This window comes from Gallinula chloropus (genome assembly GCF_964237585.1).
Source record: "Gallinula chloropus genome assembly, chromosome: 2".
In the NCBI taxonomy this organism is placed as follows: Eukaryota; Metazoa; Chordata; class Aves; order Gruiformes; family Rallidae; genus Gallinula; species Gallinula chloropus.
The window spans coordinates 94,073,257-94,095,739 of record NC_140086.1 but is presented as its reverse complement, the minus strand read 5'-3'; the positions used below and the strand labels follow the sequence as shown (position 1 = coordinate 94,095,739).

Below are 22,483 nucleotides of genomic sequence, written 5' to 3'. Positions count from 1 at the left end.
ATTGTCCTCTGGGAGCAGCAGCAGTAATTGCTCGGCTCTGGTTTTAAGGGAGATGCTGGCAGAGGAGCTGTGGGAGCATTACGAGGGAGGGCAAAGCACCAGGGGACTTTTAAGTGTTGCAGGAGATAAAAAGAAAAAAAAAAAAACCAAAACAAAACAAGAGAGAAAGGGAAGGCAGTTTGTTTTTCAGCTGTATTCCCAAAGACCTTGTAAATACGTATGCCTCATGCCCATCCGCTGTTCGTGGTGATGGGGAGCTTCCTGGCTGCTCCACGGTGGGAGGAACATCCCCAGCCTGGAGCCCAGCGCCTACGTAGGAGCGTGGTTCCCCAGCCCTCAAGCATCACCCGCGCCCTGAGTCACAATGTGCCAGGGCTCAGCCAGCAGACCGCAGCCTGCGCAATGCTTGGGGAAAACAAAACAAGAAAACAAGCCTCTCCGCTCTGCCCCAGAGTTCACTGCCCTGAGGATGGATATACGAGATGATCTGCAGCTGTCGCACTAGACCATCGACCTTCGGAGGCTTCGGCCCCTTCACAGCACCAAGGGAAGGGCAAAAGGGAAAAGCAAAGCCTGGAGGAGGGCACAGCTCTGGGAAACCCAGTCCGTCCCCCCACTGAACCATCCCAGCTGCTGGTGGGTTTTTGATCCTCAGCTTATGCATGTTGAAAGCCACTATTTTAGAATGGCAGGAACATCCAAATCATGACATGTGTGTGAAGTGAAAGGAATGCAAATGTTCAGGGTTTTCTTTTTCTTTTTTTTTTTAAATTAGGCCTGGAGATACTTTTCTGCTCTAAATAAAAAACAGAGGAGGGAAACGCACACACAAAAGCAGACCATAGCTTGCATTTTTCCCAGGTTGACATAAAATAACACACTGGCTCTTTCACACTGGGGATTTCCAGGCTCTTCCTTCCTTCACAAGGCCACTGCCTTTGTCCCCAGCACAGCTGGAGCCTGTGTCAGGGCCTGGGCACAGGGCAGGGCACCAGTAAGCTGCCTCCAAAATAGACTCCAAAAAACGTGTGGCCACGTTTCCTCCTCACCACCCTTAACATAACAAGTTGGGAGCCTTGGCCAATCCTGTACAGCCCGGTTTTTCTTAACTGAGGCAAGTTGTGCTGTAATTTGTCTGAAAGGGGTAAGGAGAAGGCAGTGAAGAGGGATGCAACAGAGCTCGAAAACCCAAGGAGGTTGGGAGGGATGAGAAGCTGGATTAAAACAGCAAGAATCATTCCCAGAATAAAAACTATAACTCCCAAGAAAGTGATGGCTTTGAGAGACTCCAGGCAGATGCAGACTCTCCAGACTTCACAGTTATTTATTAGGAAAAAAAACCCCAAAACAACAAACCAACAAAAAAAACCCAAACCAAACCCCAGGAAAACTAGAAGCCCTGCCTAGCCATCTCCATTTCAAAGACCACTTTCCCAGCATGGCAGCCACAGACATCCTTTGCTGGCTGCACAGCCCCAGTCAGCGGGCACTTACACCTTACTGGAGCATCCTGTCCAAGCACAGCTCCCCTCCTCACACATTTTTCAACGTGACACCATCATCTGAGCATCCTCAATTCAACCATTTCAGAAGACCCTGAGAAGTGTCTTCTCAAACAGGCAGCACCTCAATGATAATTCACATGGGAAGCTCAGGAGGATGGGGCAGCACCACTGGCAGCTGGTACACAGGTGGATGAAGGTTGCAGGTGAGGCACCAGCTCTGCTGCATGCAGGTCACCTCACCTTTCCTTGCTGTCCCTACCACAAACTTGGAGCAAACAAACGCATTCAAGTCTCAAAGGGAAGCCTGTACACAGAGTACTCAAGAAAGGCTCAAAGTTACAAAAAGAGGAGTACACAAGGTCAGATGGTTGTTTCTTTCCCCTGAGCAAACATTTCCATTTCCTCTCTGGTGACACTTTCTCACTTTGTAAGGCAATCTTGGTACACTGCAGCATCTTCTTTGCAAGACGTATCATCATCTGGGTTACCCACATCATAAGTTATCCACAAAAAAAAATACATGTCACATACAATTACCACTGTAGCTTAATAGGGATCATATGCTTTCCAAAATAAACACGTTGGGCCAATGAGCTTCAAGTGCCTTTCAAACATGGCCTACCAAAACAGAAACAAAACAAATGTGAAGCAGCATGCCTGCTCTCTGCTCCCCCACTCTGCACCACAGAAATAAAACTGGTTTGTCCCCAGTGGAAGATTCCACCAGAAGTGGAGACGAGATAGGATTACATGGAGAGAACAAAGCCTCCTTCATCTGCTAAGGGGAAAAAAAAATATTTCTATTAACAGAGAGGAGTTTGATTACCATTAGCTGTTATTTCACCTCAACAGTTGAGTAGCAACAAGAAGGGAAATGAGTCGGCTTTGCCATTGAGGGCACACAGACCTCAGCAGGTCCCTGGCAGTAGCACCAGGAGAGCAAGCTTTCTGTGAAAGCCCTGGGGCAAAACTGTCATGATCAATGGAGAAAGAATTAACACCTCGAAAGAGACCAAGCACCCACACAGACAGCTGCTAGGATCTTCTGACTTTTGGGGGCAGGTCAGGAGGTGACAGGACCATTTAGCAGCTTGCATGGCAGTCCTTTACAGCATATAGCATCCTTATATCAGACACATATATATCTCCGGTTAACTTCCTTCCTGTGTTTCACTTGAATTTAAAGTTACTGGGCTATAACTGCACTCCTTCACAGCAAACCACCAGCATTGGAAACTTCTCCCTCCTAATCCAAAAAATACCCCTAACTGGGTGGAAAATTAACAAGATGAGAAGGAGAAGTTCTGCTAATGATCTCCCATGACTTTTTGACAGAGTGGCCAGCACTGGCAGTGGTCAGACAGCCAGCTGCAGAGGACATGGGCACCAGTAGAGAAGGTCTGTGTGAAATCAGCCCCCTCCACAGGTTTCCTCGAAGTGTGCCATTTCTGCAAGAATTGTGTAATGCCAAAAAGCTGAACTACCAGAGAAAGGGCAAGACATCAAACTGCTTCCATTTAACAAGCATAACGCATCTGTAATTGTTAAAAGCTGTCAAACCCAACAGTTACCCCCTTCAGAAAAAACAATTTGCTGACCACATGTGCACAGTTAGATGAACACTGGCTGCTGAAACTTTGGAAGGGGGAAAAGAAAAAAGAGGCCAGGGAGGTGGGGAACAACAAAAATACACCCACCCACACTCCCCCCCCCCCCCCCCCCGAAAACCCCAAAATACCCAAGACCACAAGAAATCTCCTTTTTAAGTAGCTATGATGCTGCTGAGCAATCTCAATGCCCATGTTACCAACACAGGAGGGATGTACACATGTGTTCCATCTCCTGGAGCAGCCCCAGGATTTTCCTCTACTGGCTGGCAGGAAAGAGCCATGGAGGTCTTGGCCCAAGCTCAGGCAGAGCATGGCATCTCCCAGTGATGGCTCTCCCCAGGCCACCGCTGAGGTGCAGCCCAAAGCATCCCCATGGAAGGGGATGGAGTGAACAGAAATGACTGTGCTTATATGAGTGCAGAGCCCACAGCAGGCTGCAAGTGGAAGGAAAGGACTAGAAGGAGGGGAGGGCCCAGTGATGAACAGCAAATTCCCACGAGGCTAGTTTATCAGTTCCAGAGAAGGATGCAACTTTGTGCAAACAGGAACATGTTCATTTAATGCATCTCTCCAACTGGAAGAAGGCTACAGCCTCTGCAGGGCCTTTCAGCCTCTTCTGTACGAATCTGCCAGGGGCAGCAGAAACTTAACATGGGCAACTGTGCATTACTCCTCTGCTCATTCTTTGTGCCTTCATCTCAGCTTAAATCAGTTACTGATGTCACCAAAGGCCTTGGGTTTGGGGATGAGGCTGATACACTGGACTTACTCAAGCTTTCAATTCGCCCTGCTTTAGATAGAGGCTTAATCACAGAACAAGCAGTCTACAAGTTAAATGCGACTACTGACTAAAGAGTGATTAACACCACCCTTCCGTGCAGAAGTCCAACCCGTCCTAGCATTGTTCTGGTAGAAATGAAGCAGCCCACGTTAGGCCATTCAGCCTCCTGTCACAGGCGTTTTACGCCTAGACAGATGCGTATGCACACACACACACACACACACACACACACACACACAGGCATAAAAATACAGGGAATACAGAAGGAAAAAATCCCCCTCGTTGCTTCACCACGTCATTTTTCGATTCTAGAGCAACAGCCCTAGCAGCACATCCTTCTTAAAGGCAACGATACCCAAAAGGTAACAAGGCCCCCCTGAACTGCTGCTCCTGACATAGCCACCTACTTGCACTGGTCAATGGAAAATGGTTTGAAAAAAATATACTGCAGCTTCCTGGACACTGTTTGTTATTTCCTCTCTCCGTTCTTTCACGCTGCTTTCTTCCTTGCCCTCCTACTTTCTTCCTGTAGTTTTCAGGGTATTTGTCATTCCTTGACTTCATCTTTTTTGCCTGCCAAGGTCCTCTCCATGGCCTAAACACAAAGCTAAACAGTGAGGCTCATTGAAAGAGAAGGTGCACTCAGTGAGACCAATTACGCAGAACGGAGGGCTTTTTTCCCTCCAGTGCAGAAACACACTTCAAATAAATTTTTAAGAGTCCGTACGTGTCCCGCAGAATTATGTGTCTAGCTTCAGACTTGCAACAGCAATCCTCAAACCCACCATTTAAAGATGCCCAGACCACCACACTACTGAGCCAGTTCAAAGAGCTCACTTAAATCTATATTCTCTTACATGTTTTCCACATGGTGTTTCTGGCATTATTTCATATTTTCACTATATATCTAGAACAAAAGACCAAAGAGTAAACAAGATATCCCATTTGCTGTTGACTGTGTGTATTCAAAGTCCTTGTGCATTGATGTGCAAGGCTTCTGTTGCAGACCTCAGGATGGGCTTTTGTTTTCAGAGCTTGACTGCTTCTCCCCACTGTACTGGGCTTGCTGATAAAATCTGTTGTTATCTTCTCTCCCCCCTAAGCTGGAGTCAGTATTGGAATGACTTCTGCAAGTCCAGCACAGTTATGAATTCTGGGTGGGTGGGTGGGGGGGTGTGGGTGGGTGGGTGTGTGTAGAGCCACAAAAAATAGTTTTGTGAGAGAAGACTGCAATGCCATGCAGCGTAGCTTTTATTTTCTCTTTTTTTTTTTTTAATTAAATGATTACTCCCCACAGGTAATGTTTTCAGTAATCTATAGCGAAGCCCTTGCATGCCCTGACTTCTCTGTTGTTCGGAAACAAGCTCCTGTCTCATGAAGGTGCAAGTTGGATCTGCTTGATATTTCACTCTGCTCAAGGAGGTCTCCTCCACAACAGGCTTCCAGCAGAGCTGCACTAGCAAATCCCTCTGCCAGCTTCAGGTCCTAAAGCTGCACGCTGTCCTGGGCAGGGGCCCTTCCGGTCCTTCACAGGACCTCTCCTAATTGACATTTGCTCCACCACCTGCATGATCCAACCCTAGCCTCTTCCACAGTCCTTCCTGCCCGTTCTGCATGTCCGCACACAAACACCGTCACGCCACATTTCCTGGCTCCACTGGAAGGAGACTCAGGCGTGCGGCAGGAGGGAAGTTCAACAGCAAGCCCCATCTGGCCCAGCCAGGGGAGCAGGGTCGTGGGGTGCACCGCAGTGCGTACCTCCCACACAGTACAGATGCAGCCCAGGTGGCTCTCAGAGTCTTTACTGCTCCACTGATGGAGAAGCTTGAAGGAATGCAGCTTTGGACAGTCTGGAAGTCATTACCCCATGGCGCCGTCTTTAGAGTAGCTATTCTGGCTTGAACGTATGCTGCCTAAACTTGTATGCTTTAAGAAGCGAAATACAGCTTTACTTGAAAATAGCTGCCAGGGCATATAGATTGCTCTTTGAGAGGAGTATGCATTTTCTTAACTAGAAGAACTGTCGTGGAGAGCAGAGATGCTCTGCTCAAGCTTGTTATCAAATAGCTGCAAAGAACTACAGAGGCCCAACATCATTCAGAGCAGCCCTTCACCGTGCTGTACAGTCAGCAATATTCACTCGTGATACTTGGCCTTCCTGAACTCTGTGCTTTGCAGCTCAGTTTTTGGTGTTTTTTTAAAAGAAGAAAAAAAAAAAGAGAGAAAGAAAGGAAGGCATTTCAAAGCATCCTCTGCATGTGCTGCAGTCACGTGCTGCATCCTAGCTACAGCTCGGGGGATTGAACTAGGCATTTTCAGCAGACAGCAGTTCGAGCCAATCACTGGGATTCTCAGCACAGTCTTTTTTCCTAGCACAGCATCAAGCATGCTTCAGCTCCAACACCAATCTAGCTAGCAGATCACAAAACTTGCAGCCTTTTATATGGTAAGAGTGTATTTTTCCATTTCCCAGTCCCATAAAAGCAAAACTTCTTGCCCCTTTAAGCATACCAAAATAATGTTAGCTTTTGAGCTTGGCAATTTACATCCCAAAGGAGAAGACAGCAAGACACAGAGAGAAAAATGTAAGGAAGTAAAAGAAGTGAAACTGGGAACAAGCATCCTTTAAATGAGGCAGTCTCTGTCCGTCCCATTCTGGTATGAACTCCAGGTCCCTTCCTTTTACTAACTGCATCTGCTATTTGGTTATTTCTCAGTCTTCATCCATTACTACAGCCAGCCTGGATTCTCCTCTGTTTTGCTCCTCGTTGCATCATGAAACTTGCATAAAAACACTGTCTGGTTTCATAACCCTAAGCCCACTTAGCTGACATCATCACCTTTCCTTGCAGCTATGGTGGGCTGAACCAGGCCATTTTATTCTGCAGTGACTGCACAGTTAATTAAAAGAGCAGTGGCATCTGGATTCATGCTTATTGAATGAACCCATCTGCGGGCAGGAGGAGAGAAACATGGACTGTGCTTGTGCACATCGATGCCAATGAGAACTTCTGCCACCGAGGTCAATGGAATAACACCAAGCCAAAGCCTAAGGAGCGCAGGCAAGCTCTAGGCTCCTGGTATCAGCACAGGATCATCTACTTCTTCCCCTGTGCTTTCTGCATACGTGCTGGGCTGAACTCCAGGGATTAATTTACCACCCACTGCGCAGTTTTGCAGAGGAGGAAGGGATCAAAGACTAGTTCAACAACATGAAGCTGTCACTAATGACGCAGAGGCCGATATTTCCTCTTGGCAGCCCAGGGTGCCCAGAGAGAGGTGGCGTTGGCACCTCATTAGGTGGCACCAGCACTCCTCTGCATGCCATAGTGGCACTGACCTTTTTTAGGGTGATGGAGCACTGGAACAGGCCACCCAGGAGGGTTGTGGAATCTCCTTCTTTGGAGATGAATATTCAAGACCCGGCTGGACGCCTATCTGTGCAACCTGTCCTAGGGAACCTACTTTGGCAGGGGGGTTGGACTTGATTTCAGGAGGTCCCCTCAGACACCCTATAATTCAAAACCTAAATCACTGCTGGAAGGCAGAGAAACCCAGACCTGGCAGGAAGAAAAGCATCAGCCTCAGCATCCCAGCAAAACTCCAGCTTACACGAGGCTGGTGCTCATTGTACCCATGTAAAGCCTCACCAAGCTCTGGGGTCCTTTTGATTATTTTTCCATTGTTTCCCCCTCCCCCCCTGCCCTGGATGTCTTCCTGCCTTGATCACCAGCAGCAACAGGAGCTGTCACAAGGCAGAGTCCCCCTTGGAGCCACCTGTCACAGCACCGCTCAGCATCAGCAGGTGTTACCATGGGCAGCACCATTACTGCAGGGGACGATTCAGGAAGAAATGGGCTTCTCTGAACTCTTCGTCTGAATTGCTCTTCGTCTTTTCACCAGCTCCCACCTAACCAGTAGCCCCCCAACACCGTTTGTCTAGAAGCTCAGCTGTCCTTCAAAGCCAGGACAACGATATGTCCTGAAACGTCCAAGCAGAAAGCAGCAGCGCAGGTCGCTGCGGAGTGCCGCAGCTCCCACAGCAGAAAGCTTCTGCTGACAGCAAGCAGGCAGCTCTGCCCTGCGCGCCGCAGGTGAATGCGAGCTCGCTGCCAGCCACAGGCAGCTGTCTGCCTGCCCAAACAGCTAACAGCAGAATTAGCTGATAACCAGCATCTGGAATTTGGCAAGGGCAGGTTTCTTTTCACCCCCACTTTGAGGAAGCAAGAATGTAGGAGAAGTTCAGGCCCTTGAGATGGGAGCCTCACCGCCTCCCTCCACCAGCTGACCCCAGAAACATACAGGAACAACCTATGTTTTCACTAAGAGGCTAAAGCACGGGACTGAGAAAGTTCAGATCCTTCAAACACATTTAGCCTTAACTAAACACAACGTGTTTTCAGAGAGCAGTGAGAAGGAAGGGGTCAGCCCAAGAGATTTGTAGCAAATGGCCTTACTCCAAACTCAAATTCCTCACAAATACATCTGATTATCTGACCAACAGCCAGATGAAGTGCTGCAAAAGCTAGAGGTGCTCCTCCTCAGCACTGAGCATAGCTGTGAGGAAAGGAAACGTGCCAACGTGCTTCACTTAATGGGACTGACAGTGGCAGAAAAAAGTTAAGGTGGATTTTGTCAAGGATTTTGTCAAAAATAAACAGAAGCGTTGGGGTTGTGTTTTGGAGCATTGTTGGATTTTTCCTCTTCACCCAAGTTTATCTCTACCTATTTCAACTTTTGAAGGGTACCTTTTTGTTCTAGCTGGCCTTTTAAACAGTTACAGCAAAATGCTCTCTGAGATGCTACCACCGAGTCAACCCAGGCCATGAGACTGTGGCCCGCTACAACAAGCAAAGAGGCCCTGCCTGCAGATGCACAAGTAAACCACAGCTGCTGCAGGAATCACAGGGCTCTTCTTAGCATCTCTCCCTTGCAGGGGTGAGCTGAAGCTGCATGCTGAGGTCAGTCTGCAAACAGGGCAGGGCTGAGGAGCAGATAAAGTGGGCTCTTAGTGCCCCCTCCATCACCTCTAGCACTGCTGGAGCACAGATTGCAGATGGGTGCTGTGTGTCAGAAGCAGGTACCGCTTTAGCACAGAGTTTTGGACAATAGATGCCTTACCACTGTACTTGGAGGTCTTGCCAGACTGAAACATTTATTCTTCAGTATCTGGTAACAAGCAGGAATGGGACATGGGTTTGATGGACAAAGGATGTTAGTATCCCCACAGAGAGGAGATCCTTGTAATAGCCACGCTGGCCAACCTGCAAGGTCCCCAGCATCTAGTAGGGTGGGAGAGGCTCTTTGAGATGTGGCATGTTTTATGACCTGTTGAGTCATCTGTCAAGATGATACCAGTGGCAGGGAGGGAACCAGCACCTACTCAACATCTCTTGCAGCATTACATCCTTTCCTCCAACAAGGTTTAGATGTTATCAGGACTTCAGGAGAACAATCATTAATTTGTGTTTCAACAGAGGTTTTCAATGTGACCCTGGATGCACCATTCCACTGCTTTGGGCTGCACTTCACACATAAGCAGTTCCTTCCTCTGCCCAGCATTTGCTGCAACCTAAGTACCAGAGGTTGTGACAACAGATTTAGATACTGCAGTAGTAGGGGCTCTAGACAGGCCTTCCTTTTATTCTCTAGTACCCTTTTGTAATGGTATCTGATCTTTAAAGTAGAATTGCATGTAAACTGCACCACTTCAGAAAGCACAGATTGGTGGGGCCAGCATTGGATGATTCCCTGGAACATGGAACAGACCACAGAAGTCAAGAGCAACATACACTAGATCTGCTAATCTTCTGAATTGCAAGTGAGAACAGAGGCACAGATGTTGTCATCTTGCAGTCGTAAAAGAAGAGTGACTTCCCGGACTTTCCCACTCTGATACTTGCAATTCTTATTCCACCAGTCCAACAAGGTGCTCTCTATATCCACTCATAAATCCTTATGAAACCCTTCTGTCAGAGGGTTATTATGTCCTGGCCTAGAAGCTGCTGAGTTTCAGAGGTAGATGAAGAAACCCCACAGGAATCATGCATTTTGATATGCAGTACATTATCAAATACAGTTCTTGCAAGACCAGTCAGTACATTCTCGGATCCCTCTAGAAAGGGCAAAGAAAAAACCCCCACTGAAACACAAACCCATTTCTTAGCTTGCACACCACAATTATCTAGCAGCAAGGAGTTTAATGAGCAGCAGTCATACTTTGTGTATCCAAGATCTAAGCAACACCTTGCCATCTCTTCCCCAGTGCACTGTGGCATGTTTGCTTCGCTCCAAAACTCAGGTTGGTTGCACACATCCTTGTAAACGGTCAAAGATTAATTGTGCAGTGCAGACAGAAAAGGGAAAAGGTAAAATTGGGTACAAATGTTACAGAACTTTTTTGAAAAGCATATAAGCATTTGGAAGCTGTTGAGAGTCAATGAAAACTGTGCCTTTTATTTCTAAGCAGTATTCGCTTTGCCAAGAAAGGAAACACTATTGGGGTTCACAATTTTTGAGTTCCACTATGAACTGGAGGTAATGAGATAGGCAAACATTTTTCCAGTCAAGTGTTTCTCATTTTTGACCTACCTACTTTTAGAGGCAAAGTTGTTAGCTGTAAAGTTTCTGTTTTGATTAACATCATAATTTTCATTCGTTTAGAAGAATCAGGGACGTCAAATCGTTGTTACACAGGAAGTTTTGTTTCTGGATCAAAGTGACATTTCATTTAGCAGTCTGAATAAACAAAGTTTAAATGCCAATGAAACTCAATGGGAGGGAGAAACTCTGAAATTTCCAACTCCTGAATCCAGTGTCTGCTCACACACCGGCCATCGCTGTAGGACTGGAAAAGCCCTCCCAGTCTTGCCATTTTGGAAAAACTTTTTAAAAAACAATTCAGAACAAGCAAGATGAGACAAACCACTTCCTGTCCTCTCCTTAAAATATATATATTTAGAAAAGAAGAAAGTCACCCAAGATAAAGAGGGGAGACCCATGCAGGAGGATGCATAAACTGTCTTTGAACCCTCTAACATTCCTGCTTGCTATACACAGCAGATAGATAGCTGCCACTCTGGCTGGTCTCAGATTTTTAGTGAAATATTTCACGACATTTTTATCAATTTTCATTAGTTGTTGCTAGCACTGCTGCAAGGCCCACAGCTTTTATTAGCAGTTTAAAGATTTTTACGCTTGTCACTCACACAGCTATGAAGAAGAGCTGGAAAACGCAGACCCATGGGGGGGGGGGGGGGGGTGAGGGGGTGGAAAAAAAAAAGCTACTAAACCCCAAGACAAATAAAACCAGAGAGAATTAAATTTTGTGAATTACACTAAACCACGTGATTATGGGGAGTTTGCTGCAGGATTTGAGGACGCCTGGAGCAGACAATGCCGGGCTTGCAATTTTGTCAATTATGTTTCATTTCATACATCAGGACCACCACAGAATGAATCATTATTACAGACATCCCCAGGGTCATATAGCTCAGGCAGCCTTGCACTATATGCTAAAAAGCTTTCCTCACTAATGCTTATCAGGAAACATTTCTTCTGCACAGAGCCCTGCGCTACCTGCAACTAAAGCAGGACATAGCAAAGATGAGGTCCATTAACTCTGGACATGCAACGTGTGGAGAAGGTTGTATGAGATCAGCCCCAGGTCCCACTTTCAAGGAATACCACCCTTAACATGAGCCAGCTTACAAGAGAAGCAAATTAAAGATAAATAAATCATTAAACCCACACGTGAGTTAATAGAACAGCACTAACCTTAGAAACAAGTACCAGAAAGAGAGAATAAGACTGTACTTACCCAGCACTTCATGCTTCCTTTGCCCTGTAAAATCCCTCTGACTGAGGCAAGTCCCACTTGCATATCAGCCACTTATTCTGTGACTTTATTATTTTATTCTTTCTTCCTAGTAAAGGCCCAGCTTCACCTTTTAACCCTCCTCCCCCCAATCCTTTCCAAGGGCTTAGCTTGGCTTTGGATCCTTTCCTCCCACCTGGCCCTAACTGCTGCCACCTGCCAGCGATTTCCTGCCTTGCTCTGCCAGCGGTTGGATGCTGCCTTAACAGAGAGCAAACCTCAGCAGTGCAGAGGTATTGAAGAATATGAGAAAAGGTGCCTAACTAGTCTCTGACCAAACTGCCAGCCTGTGAGGAAGTACAAATATTTGTTTTTACCAGCTGCCCTGTTAGAGACAGGCTGAGATGATAGCCAAGAGCTGTATGGGAATGATGGAGTAGAGACACCCAATGACATTACAAACATACATGCCAGTTTAGGATAGCACCAGCTCATGCTGTTTTGCTGTCATCTCTGTACCCAAACCATACTGATAACACCAGTAAACCAAGCCCATTTCAGTGCAAAATCAGGCAAGCTGGCCTAACTTGCTCCCCTTAAGAGGACGTAAGCAGAGGACATTTTGTGTGACGAGCTGATTTCCAACTGCAGTTACTTGTTACTGTTCTTCAGCTGAACCATGTCAGTGGACTAAGTGGGAGCTCCCACCTTGCTTCAGTCAGCTGTCGCTGCTCAAATCTCATGCACCCCTGCAGCAGACTGGGAACACAGCAGATGTGAGCTGAGGTGTGGTACTCAAGCAGATGGAAAATGGTATTTCCCTAAACTGTTCTGCCAGATTTGCAGCAGCGCATCTGCCTGTGCTCAGATGCACTCCTCTCTTCCTCCTCTCCACGCCCTGCAAAAACTTGGGGGCTGAATTTCTTCTTCCACTGTACCTTGAGTAGATGTTGATACTCACGGAGAGATGGCACAGACCTTGTCAGTGTATTTGCTTGCTGCAGAGAAATAAGAAAGACTCTATGAACTGTGGGGCATCAAACTTCAGTTCCTTATGGATGGTGCTTATCCTTTCTTTGCCATTTTTCTACATCCTAACTTCAGCCCTTAGCTAGGCTGAAGGGTATGTATCTAGCTTCTCACGTATGGGAAAACAAAGCAGATGGTCTCGGTCTGTGGGACAGGTGTCCACATCAGAAAACTGTCACCGTACTTGACACCTTCCCAGCCATACTGGCCAAGATCCTCCAGAAAAGAAAAAAACATACCTTTCCATTTTGCATATATTTGCATTAATTTGCATGAATCCAGGCACCTACCGAGCAGAAGCACATGCCTTCCCATTTTTAAAGTTGCACTACAGCAAGACCTCAGAAAGAATGGTGTGAAGATAACTTGTTAAGTGCTAACTGCTTGGTGCCTTTGATATGCAAATCGCTAATAAAAAGGGCCCTTCCATGCCACAGTCCTATTCTGTTCCTGCCTTTTGTCACAGGGATGAGTCTTAACAAGGAGGAGCAGAGGAGGCAGTTCCTGACAGCACTGCCCCTCCTCAGAAAGTCTGGAAAGGCAATTGAAAACTCTTTTCTGCTGAATTTCCTAGGAAAAGACCGGTAGACATTGTTAGAGTCCATAAAACATATTCCCATCTTCTTTTTTCTTTATTTTTTTTCTTTATCTCTCTGTTTGCTTTGGGTTTTGTTGGGGTTTTTTTTCCTGGCAAGGATTCTTCTCCTCCAACATCGAACAACCACAAAAGGAGCTACATCTTTATTTTTCCTAAGCAAGGCAGAAATATTTCATTAGGACTTTGATGGCTGGAATGCCTGGAGAATGAAGATGCGGGTAATCTAAATTAGGGGAGAAGTCAGTGAAACACAGGAGGACACTGAAGTGCCTCAGCGTAAGGGCTGTTTCCCAACAGGCAGGCACATTGCTCTCTAAGTTCATAGGAAATCATCATACATGGAGCCTTACGTCTGGTATCAGGGGGGAAAAAAAATGCAAGAGAAAAACCCCAAACAAACCAAAACAGAGCAGATTGCTCAATGCTGCCTGTACGCCAGCTAGAAGGGCAAAAAAAAAGAAAAAAAGAGACAAAGCTATCTCTTGATGCTGTCTGCTTGGCTGAAGCTCACAGGGATGGGCCCCACAGGGGTGAGAAGGGTGTCCCCTCTCTCTGTCCTGCGTGGGGAAGGTCCGGGCTGGGGATGGAGCACGATACCCACTCCTGCCACGGCCCCTGTAAAACACTCTGGTGGCACCACTGGCAGCACGGCTGTAACACAGATTCCAGCCCAAATAGGAAATGCCCTGTTTACTCTCTGGGGCCTGCAGAGAGCTTCTGGCTGCTTCTTGCAGCAGCCATCTCTGCAGACCCCCTTCTCCACCAGGACTCCGCCACACAAAACCATGACAGTGCTTCCCAGTGGCTGCTTGGCGAGGCAGGAGGAGTGGGGAAAACGAACATTTCCATGGGAACTTTTTGGATCCCTTCATTATAGGATCACTGCATGAGTATTGGTTCTTCTTGCCTGCACCCCAGCCCCACTGGCGTGATGATCTCGCAGCAGAGAAGAGTTGTCTGAAGGTGAACAGCAGCCAGCAGCAGGTAGGGGAGATGCCCGGCTCAGTGCTTAGGTTTTGTGCAGAGAAAAGGCCTTTGCCGTGTGCTTCCATCCCTGCCAGAGCTTCAGAGCCACTTGGGCTTTGGCCGACCCGCCGTGCAGGGTTGTGAAGGGGGATCCCAGCTGCATGGAGCAGTGCAAAGGCAGCAGAGCCTTTTCCCACATAAAAAAAATAAAAAAAAGTTAGTACTCGCAGTGATTTTCAAGCCCAAGGACCTTTGCCTACAAATCCTCTCAGCTTCTTTGCCACCTCCATAGCCTATCAACAAATCAGCTGGTTTTTTTTTTGTTTCACAGCCCGTTAGGTTTCCCACTTCTTCCTTTGGCACAAGGCAGAAACAGTCTCAGAGGCTTCCCAAGCCGAGCAGGAGACATGGCTGCACCCGTAGCTGCAAGTGAGGGGAACGCTGCTCGTTTTCACTCGCTACCCAAAGCGTGACAGCCCGTTACACAAACTCAACAGCAAAGCTCCCCACACACACACACACTTTTGCAAAAAATAAAACCCAAAAACTTATGTAACTCTGGAACTAATCTGCACTAATCTTGAGCAAGGCATTTAAATCCGGGGAATAAGCCTATTCTTGTCGTTCCCGTTCCCCTCCCCAGCCTAGCTGTACAGTGAAAAGGGAAACAAACAGAAGCAAAGTTCACAGCCTTGTGAATATTCCTTCCGACGGGAGCAAAGTGGCAACGTGTCCTGAGCCTGATCCCAAGTAAATCCCCCTGCCCTGCCACTACCCATGCACAGCGACTGGGGACCTTAAGAGAAAAGCTGCTTTTGGGCTGATGATTGCTTGCTCTTAGCTAAAGCATGGAAGTCTCTACTCTCACGACGTACCATTGCCTTGCTTTTGTCTGGTATTTTTTCGTCGCCTATTCAATCACGCACGTAAGAACAGAAGAGCGGCCATCTGAAGTGTTCCTTTACGGTGGGCAGTGGAAATATTTGACAGTCCTCAATCTGGTAAGCAAATCGTGTTGTACAGTGATACCAATATGTCTATTTGTTTGTCTGCCATCTGTGCCTCAAGACATATGCAGCTGGTATATTTGCCGCTGTTAAACTGCTTGCTGTAACGGTTTATACCCCAGCGGAAACTACGCCGGGATCCACGCTTGTGCTGTGGAATGCTTTCGTGGGTTTTAGGCAGAAAAGAGTAGGAGCTGGCAAGGTGCTTGGCTTTCAGAAAGTACACTGAAGCTAGCTGCCCCTCTGAAAAAAAGAGACAAGCCATCAGCGAGGAGAGGGACAGAGAGGTGGGGTACGTCCAGTCAGGGTGCGTTCAAGTTTGATGTGTTTTATTTAATCCTTAATTCAGTACACATTATAATGCTGCTTGGAGCTTGACTTCAATTTTTTTGATAGGCTTTTATGCCCTGGCAATTTACAGAACAGGGTGCTAATTTAGCCTCGTGGAGCACACGCTTAGTTTGGCAATCGGTTTAGAGAAGGAGGGAAAGAAATTCTGGCCCGCAGAGCGAGATGCTCGTGACATTATTACGTGTGTTTTAACAGCACTGTCAAACGCTTGCTGCACTTCCTAAAAGGACACAGAAAAAACGTAGACCATGGCGTGTCCTGGTTCTCCCGATACGCTGGCGTTTCACGAGGTAGAAGACAAAATGAAAGCACCTGAAGTACCCTGGGGGAGAAGGCTTGTTCGTAGTCCAAGTGTTTCATCAGTGGCTTGTGGTCGTGGTGGTAGTGGGGTGGAAAGGCTGGGTGTGTGGAGAGGGTTCCTATGAGGGACGTATTTCAGGGATGCTCGTGAATCTGAAGGATAACTGCAGTAGCCTTCCGTTCATTCTGTATGACCATCAGAGTGAAATACCAGGGGGAGGTCTGGCCTGAGCTATGTTTATCTTCTACTCTTTGGAAGGGACACCCTGCAGTATAGTTCACTGGAAGCCTAAAGGCTCCCCAGCACAAAGTGGGGCTTTTGGAGACCCTCGGGATTTGGGAAATTTGGGTGCATTCCAACCTCCTGTGGTTTTTGTGAAACATTTGCAACCAAGGGTCAGTGAACAGCACGTGAGGTGGCTGCGACAGCCCAGGCTTCGGGGAACCACAGCACCAAGTCGGCTGTGGAAGGATTCGGGCATGTACCTCGCTGTGTTTAGGGTGGCATATGTATGGTTTGTTGCTATGTTATCTTTGCATCAGTACACCTGGGCTTTTTGTGACATTTTAAAAATCTTGGTTTTCTGAATGCCAGCAATCAAATGGCCAGAGCTCAACAGCATGCAGGATATTCAGTTTATCCTGCTGGGACGTATGTTGGTAGACTAAAACACCACTAGAAAAGCCCAAGACAAGCTGCTCCCTGTGTGCCCAGCTCCTCTCCTTTAGTTTTTGGGTAAAGCTGGCCCCATTAAACTACCAACGATATCCTCAGGCAAAACAGCATCTCCTTACCCCAGCACTGTTGTAACAAGACCTATCACCCACTATATGACACAGCTCTAAAACACGAGATCAAAAGGGGAAAGCAAGTAACCCATCTCCCAATATTTTGAGATGCTCATTGACATTAGCATCCAGCTTCCCTTAGTGACCAGCAGTGGCTGATCAGAGAACGGCTGCACAGGACAAAAACATGTGTAAGTGTAAAATGAACTTTCCACAGCTCTACCTTTACAATGGCATACCTATTTACCCAGCCAGAAAATTAATCCAGGCCAAGGTAATAGCTGATGCCCATTCAAAGTCTTGCCTTCATCTGTTTAAATGAAAACTGTACCCATTTACACTTCTGCTACCTCCCTGTCCTGTGGTACTTGAGTCCCAGCGCAAGCATGCCTTGGGTGAAAGAGCAGTTCATTTTGTTGGTGTAAACCAACTGTTCCTGAGAACCTGGATGCCCTTTTACTTCTGTCTTACAATTTAATTGTCCATCCCTGTTCGCTTTTACTTTGCCACTCGTTAGAGACCTCTACCAGATTTTTTTCCCCTCAGTTATTCTTCTCTGCAAGCTGGAAGTCTGAGCCTTTTTCATCTCTCTTCACAAAGGGCTGCTTCTTTCATTAAAAATTCCTTGTCGCCCTTTGCAGTAGTTCTTCTAGCTTCAGGAAGGGGTAAGTAGGGCGGGCTGCCATGGTCGAGCTATCAGCGCAGTATGGATTTATACAGGGGCCTAAAGGTGTTTCCTTGTCAGTTGTTTATTTCTTAATGATTTTTAACTCTCTGTTTGTCCTTTTTGATTACTGGCGAGCAAGGAGCCAGCAGACTGAGAGAGTTATCCACAGTGAGTCCAACATTTCTTTCCTGGGTGGCCGTAGTTAATTTAGAACCCGCTGTTGAAAAATACATAATGGAAGTTGCTTTCTTTTCTGAAATGCATTGCATCACATTTACCAACACTGATTTTTGCCTGCTATTTGATCTCTCAGACAATTGGTATGCTGAGATTCTTTGGCAATTTTGCAGTCAGGCTTTGCTTTGACAGGAAAAAAAATCGAAAGAAAGAAAGAAAAAAACCCTAGATTTACAAAGCTTCACCACCTCGGTGTTCACTCCCTTCCCCAGCTCATTTACGGATCTGCTGAACAGCTCAGGTCTCATTAAATCTCTGTGAGCAGGGGGCCCTTGCTCTGCTTCTCCAGTCTTTTGTCTCCCATCTTTTAACTGCTTATTGATCCGATTCTGATGCTGAAACAGAGCTGTCAGGCAACGGGGAGACGGTTTGGGCTGACGATGTTGCCGATCTCTCCCACAGAAAATGTGGCAGTGGGGCAGGGTGTGCAGAGTTACTCCTTCGTGGCCAATAGTCCTTCCTCTGCAGATGTGGAGTGTTGGTTTTTTTTCAAGAAAGGATTGACCAAAAAGGGAAGGGGGCCTCGGGGAGAAAAATGCTCTTACCCTCCCTTCTCCCTTGATCTGGATGGCGTTTGTGAGTACCTCTGTATGGCAAAAATTTTCTGAGACGCTCTATGAGGTAGGAAGACAGCGTGGCCCCAGGGGGCATGGAGCTCCCTGAGGGGCTCCACAGGACCTAGAACAGTTGTCCCTTGATTTGGCATTAAACCACCCCCTTTTGCTGCTGAGGGACATCAAGGAACAAGAGGTGACTGTCAACCAGAGGAATGTCCATCAGTTGCACACCGGATTTGTTACGTTGCTGTGCTTTTGGAAGCAGTCCCAGGAAATTCCTCATGTGTTGGGAGATGCAGTCCTGGGAAGAAGACCAGGTAAAAGGTTCCCAGTGGGCTGTGCTGGTTCATCAGAGCTGCTGTGCCACACCGGGCAGGGCTGGGCCATGTCTTGGAGGCCTTCCCCCAGAGCCAGGCACACAGGAGTGCTTGTCCAGCTTTTCTGCCTGTCTCCTGCCAGACCGCGGTTGCCTGCCTTCTGGCAATGGCCATCTGAATTGCTTGGAAGTTCCCCCCACTCCCCCAAAAAAATTCCTCTTAGTTCTTCGGAATTGCATTTAAAAATATTCTTCTGCAGAAAGCTGCCGTGGTCGTCTCACTCTGATCTGAAATGGAAATACTGGGAAACGTGACATTTTCCAGGGGATGGGAATGCAGCTTGACTCCTAGCTCTGCTGGAGGGATACTGGAAGAATTTCTTCTAGATATGACCCACTTTCAGCACTTCATTCAATTCCCTGCCAGTCATGTGACGCTCCCCGGAGAGCTACAGCTCTGACGCTCCTTCAGATTCATTTATCTAGCTAATGGTCATAGTAATCAGGATTCAGAAAGGAAATATTTTTGTAGGGGAAAAGAGGAGAAAAAAAAAAGTTAAGTGGGCTTTGTATCAAAGGAGTTCATTGACCAATTATTGAACAAGCAGGAATGACGGATAAAATGGGGTTTGTATTCATTTGTCTGTTGCACAAAACAGTACAAGCCGGATCACTCCTTGCCTGAAATATCTGAGCTCACAAAAATTTGCTCACTGCTGTAAATGTATTAGTAAATCATTGCACAGTGATCACATTGCATCTTTAAAAAAAACCCTTTTAATTGTATTCCTGCCCCATTTTCCTCCTTGCGCTTTTGTCCCTCATAACTGAAATATTTTCAATCCTCCTGAAAGCTGTTCTTTTATTTATTTCTAAATAGACCCAGTATTTAGTATACATATTTCCCAGGTTGTTATCATGTGAATGGATGCGTGCCTACACGAAATGTTGGCGGTTATGCCTCGTAGCCTGCTCAGAATACTGAATTTATCTTCCCTTAAGGGCAGAGCTTGGAGCCCAATTTTATTTGTACCAGTTGCAGACTTCAATATACACATATGGCGAGATCTTATACATGAAAGTAAATCATGTCAGGTTAGTTAAACAGAAACACCCCTTTGATCGCTGCAGCAGATTAAAAATTAAGGCTTGCCTTTGTCACTGGGACTCTCAGTTTGGAAAATCGATCTGGCCAAATTAAGCGTTTCTACAGAACCTAGCACCATGGAGCTCTGTGGAGTCTAGAGAAGAAAGCAGCATCTCTCCAACAGAGATAATCATATCCATATTCTCTTCTTTGGGCTAATGGTTAGCTTTCTGAATGCTTCCAGTCTTCCTTCTGTTCATGTGGGAATACTTTAGGGGATCCTCTTTATTTACAGCGAGTGGATTTATATGCCACGAGTGGCTGCAATGCATTTTGTGAGCGCCAGCGCTGCTGCTGTTTGGGAAATTCACAGGACATCTGGAATAATTTGATAGTTTCATGTTTTTTTTTTTTTTTTTAATGTTAACATTTTTCCACTAGTGAAGAGCTGCGAGGTTTGGATGCACCTTTCTTACAGGGATAAACCTGGAAGAGCACAGGTTTGGAGCTCTGACTCAAAGTGCATCCTGATAGCCTAAGCATTACTGAAATGCTGGGAATGCTTCTAGCTAGGTTCAGTTTCCTGGCTTGGAAACTCCTTGTCTATTATTCCATTGCTACTGAAAATACAAGGTGATCACAAACTGACCAAAATCCCTTCGCACCCACAGCAACAGACAAGGGTAGAGCTATGAGCAGAGTGAAAACAAGCTCTTGAGACTGAGTTCAAACTTCTTCAGGAGTTGTTCATGTTCAGCCAGAGACATGGATCAGGTTACATGTTCAGATAAGCACTTTCCCTACAGAAGATAACGCCGTCCTCCCCTACACATGACAGAATGTTTACCAAACTGGCAATGTGGCTGTTTTGGGACTGTTTCTTTTCAGAAATGTTTGTTTTAGTTAATTGGGGAGGGAGGGGGGGGGAAGCCTATCCATGGCTCATGATTAATGTAAGGCTGACCACGAACAAGATAATAATAGTCCCATCCTCTGGGAACCAGGCCTCCCTCTAATTGCCTTATTGGCAATTAGTCACCATGTGTCACCAGACTGTCACCACCCTCATGTTCATTCTTCTTGCTTTTTACAGAAAGTTATTGCTGACTCTACAGGGTGTAAGAAGAGCTTCTGTTTGTTACCAGGATTTTCTTAGCCCTTCAAGCACTTGCTTTGGTGTCCTGCTGAGGCCAAGGACTAGGGCAGATGTTGGGGTTGAACATGTGTTTTGGTTCAAGTAGGCTGTGCCCCATTACAGACTTTTCTGGACTAGGTCCGTGACTTGGAGGGTTGAATCCCCACTGACTGAAATTGTGCCTGCAGTTACAGAAGATAATTGTGATGGGGGGGGAGGAGGGAGGGGGGGAACCAACCCACATTTAAAAGGGGCTTATTTGGGTGCCTCAGAATTGAATAAAACCATATGTGTGGTCTGAAGAAACCACTCCACTGGGTTTTTTTTTTTAATCTAAAAATGTGGCTGCCCGCTCCATGCTCTTGAGGAGAAACATGGGGCTTTTGCAGCTGAGCTGGGTAGGACACAAGGTCTGATACCTCATCTTGAGTGATCCAGGACCAGTCACCCAGCCTATGTCAGCACCACCATACCTCCACCGCTGTGGGTCAGTGCAGTGAAGGGGGACACTGGCTGCAATCTACTGCTGCAGCCATCTGGACAATGGAAAGGGTAGGGAAGGAAGGATGCAGCTTTTCCTTCTGCTGGGAATCCAGAAAATGGGCGGGCATGGCTGGAGGTAACTAACCACAGGGACTTGGGTCATGGAAACTATGGTCATTTTGCTCCACTGGAAGACTCAGTCTCTGCAAACTAGAGCTTGCAGAAACCCTTGTTTGACAATAGGCATGATGAAATCATAGTCCCCTCCTTCCCTCAGATATTTTGATAATAGAGAAATTTCTGATGGAAAAGCATTGCACTAATTCTGCCCCCTCCCAAGAACCACCCATCTCAGTTCCCTCAGAAACTGATGAAGTAACTGGCCACAACTTCAAACACTTTGCTCTAAATAAATATCTGATTCAGAGTAAGATCATGGCAAAAGGATCTCGTCCCAAGAGCTGCAACACTGAGTTTTTCCATTTAAGCATCCCTAGCTGCTCCAGTGATTGCAGTGGGGTGAATTTCCCATATTGCATCACTCTGGGACAACCTAGCCTTAAAAAGAAGAGGGCACCCCATAATTTATTAGAAGTGAACTAGACTCTGTGCTGAACAGAAGGTAGCGGGAGAAGTATTTTTCCGCTAGTGTTTGCTTTTGTGTGTCTGACAAATCTGCTTCAGCTTGATCTGCTGTGTCGTGTTAGGAGAGAAAAGAAAGCAATCAGCGAAGCATTATTGGCTTAAACCACACTATTCCGACAATTTCATACACGATTTGGGGAATTCTGCTTTGTCACGGCGTGCTGAACTAATTCTTTACAAAATCCTCCTAGCACCTTCTCAAAAAATACCCAAAGAAAGAGAAAACCCCAAACACCACCACCACCACCACCCTCCCCAACTCCAAAATTAATCAGTTATAAATAGTTTGACTTACTCAGCTTTAGTTATTGAAGTCTGGATCTCTGCTTCTACACATTCAAAATCCTCTCCTGAATTGGAGTTCAGCAAAAGAGGGTCTGGTTTTGGAAACTTTGGCACCTAATTCTCATGTTCGAGCATTTCGAGGTACTTGACACCGAGATCAGCTGCAGCACCAGTCCCTGGTAAGAAGAGTCAGTGTTGAATAAGTGATGGGAGAAACTACCTAGCAATTTCCTTACAGGAAATGTTTCCTGGCATATTCTGTTCTCTCCTGCTCAGGTACACTGAATGTAGCCATTAGCGTAAGCAGTGTACAGGAGCT

The 22,483-nt window shown here is 46.5% G+C and overlaps 1 protein-coding gene across 1 annotated transcript in view; it reads left to right on the top strand.

The window, feature by feature from the left end:
- Positions 1-15,153: 15,153 nt before the first annotated feature.
- Positions 15,154-22,483, top strand: part of ADTRP (androgen dependent TFPI regulating protein) — a gene marked incomplete at both ends in the record, with an annotated part of 33,931 nt that continues 26,601 nt past the window's right edge. Inside the window, one exon of the mRNA XM_084260017.1 lies at positions 15,154-15,306. Within this exon, the coding sequence (XP_084116143.1) occupies positions 15,154-15,306 (153 nt within the window). The remainder of the gene's footprint in view (positions 15,307-22,483) is intronic.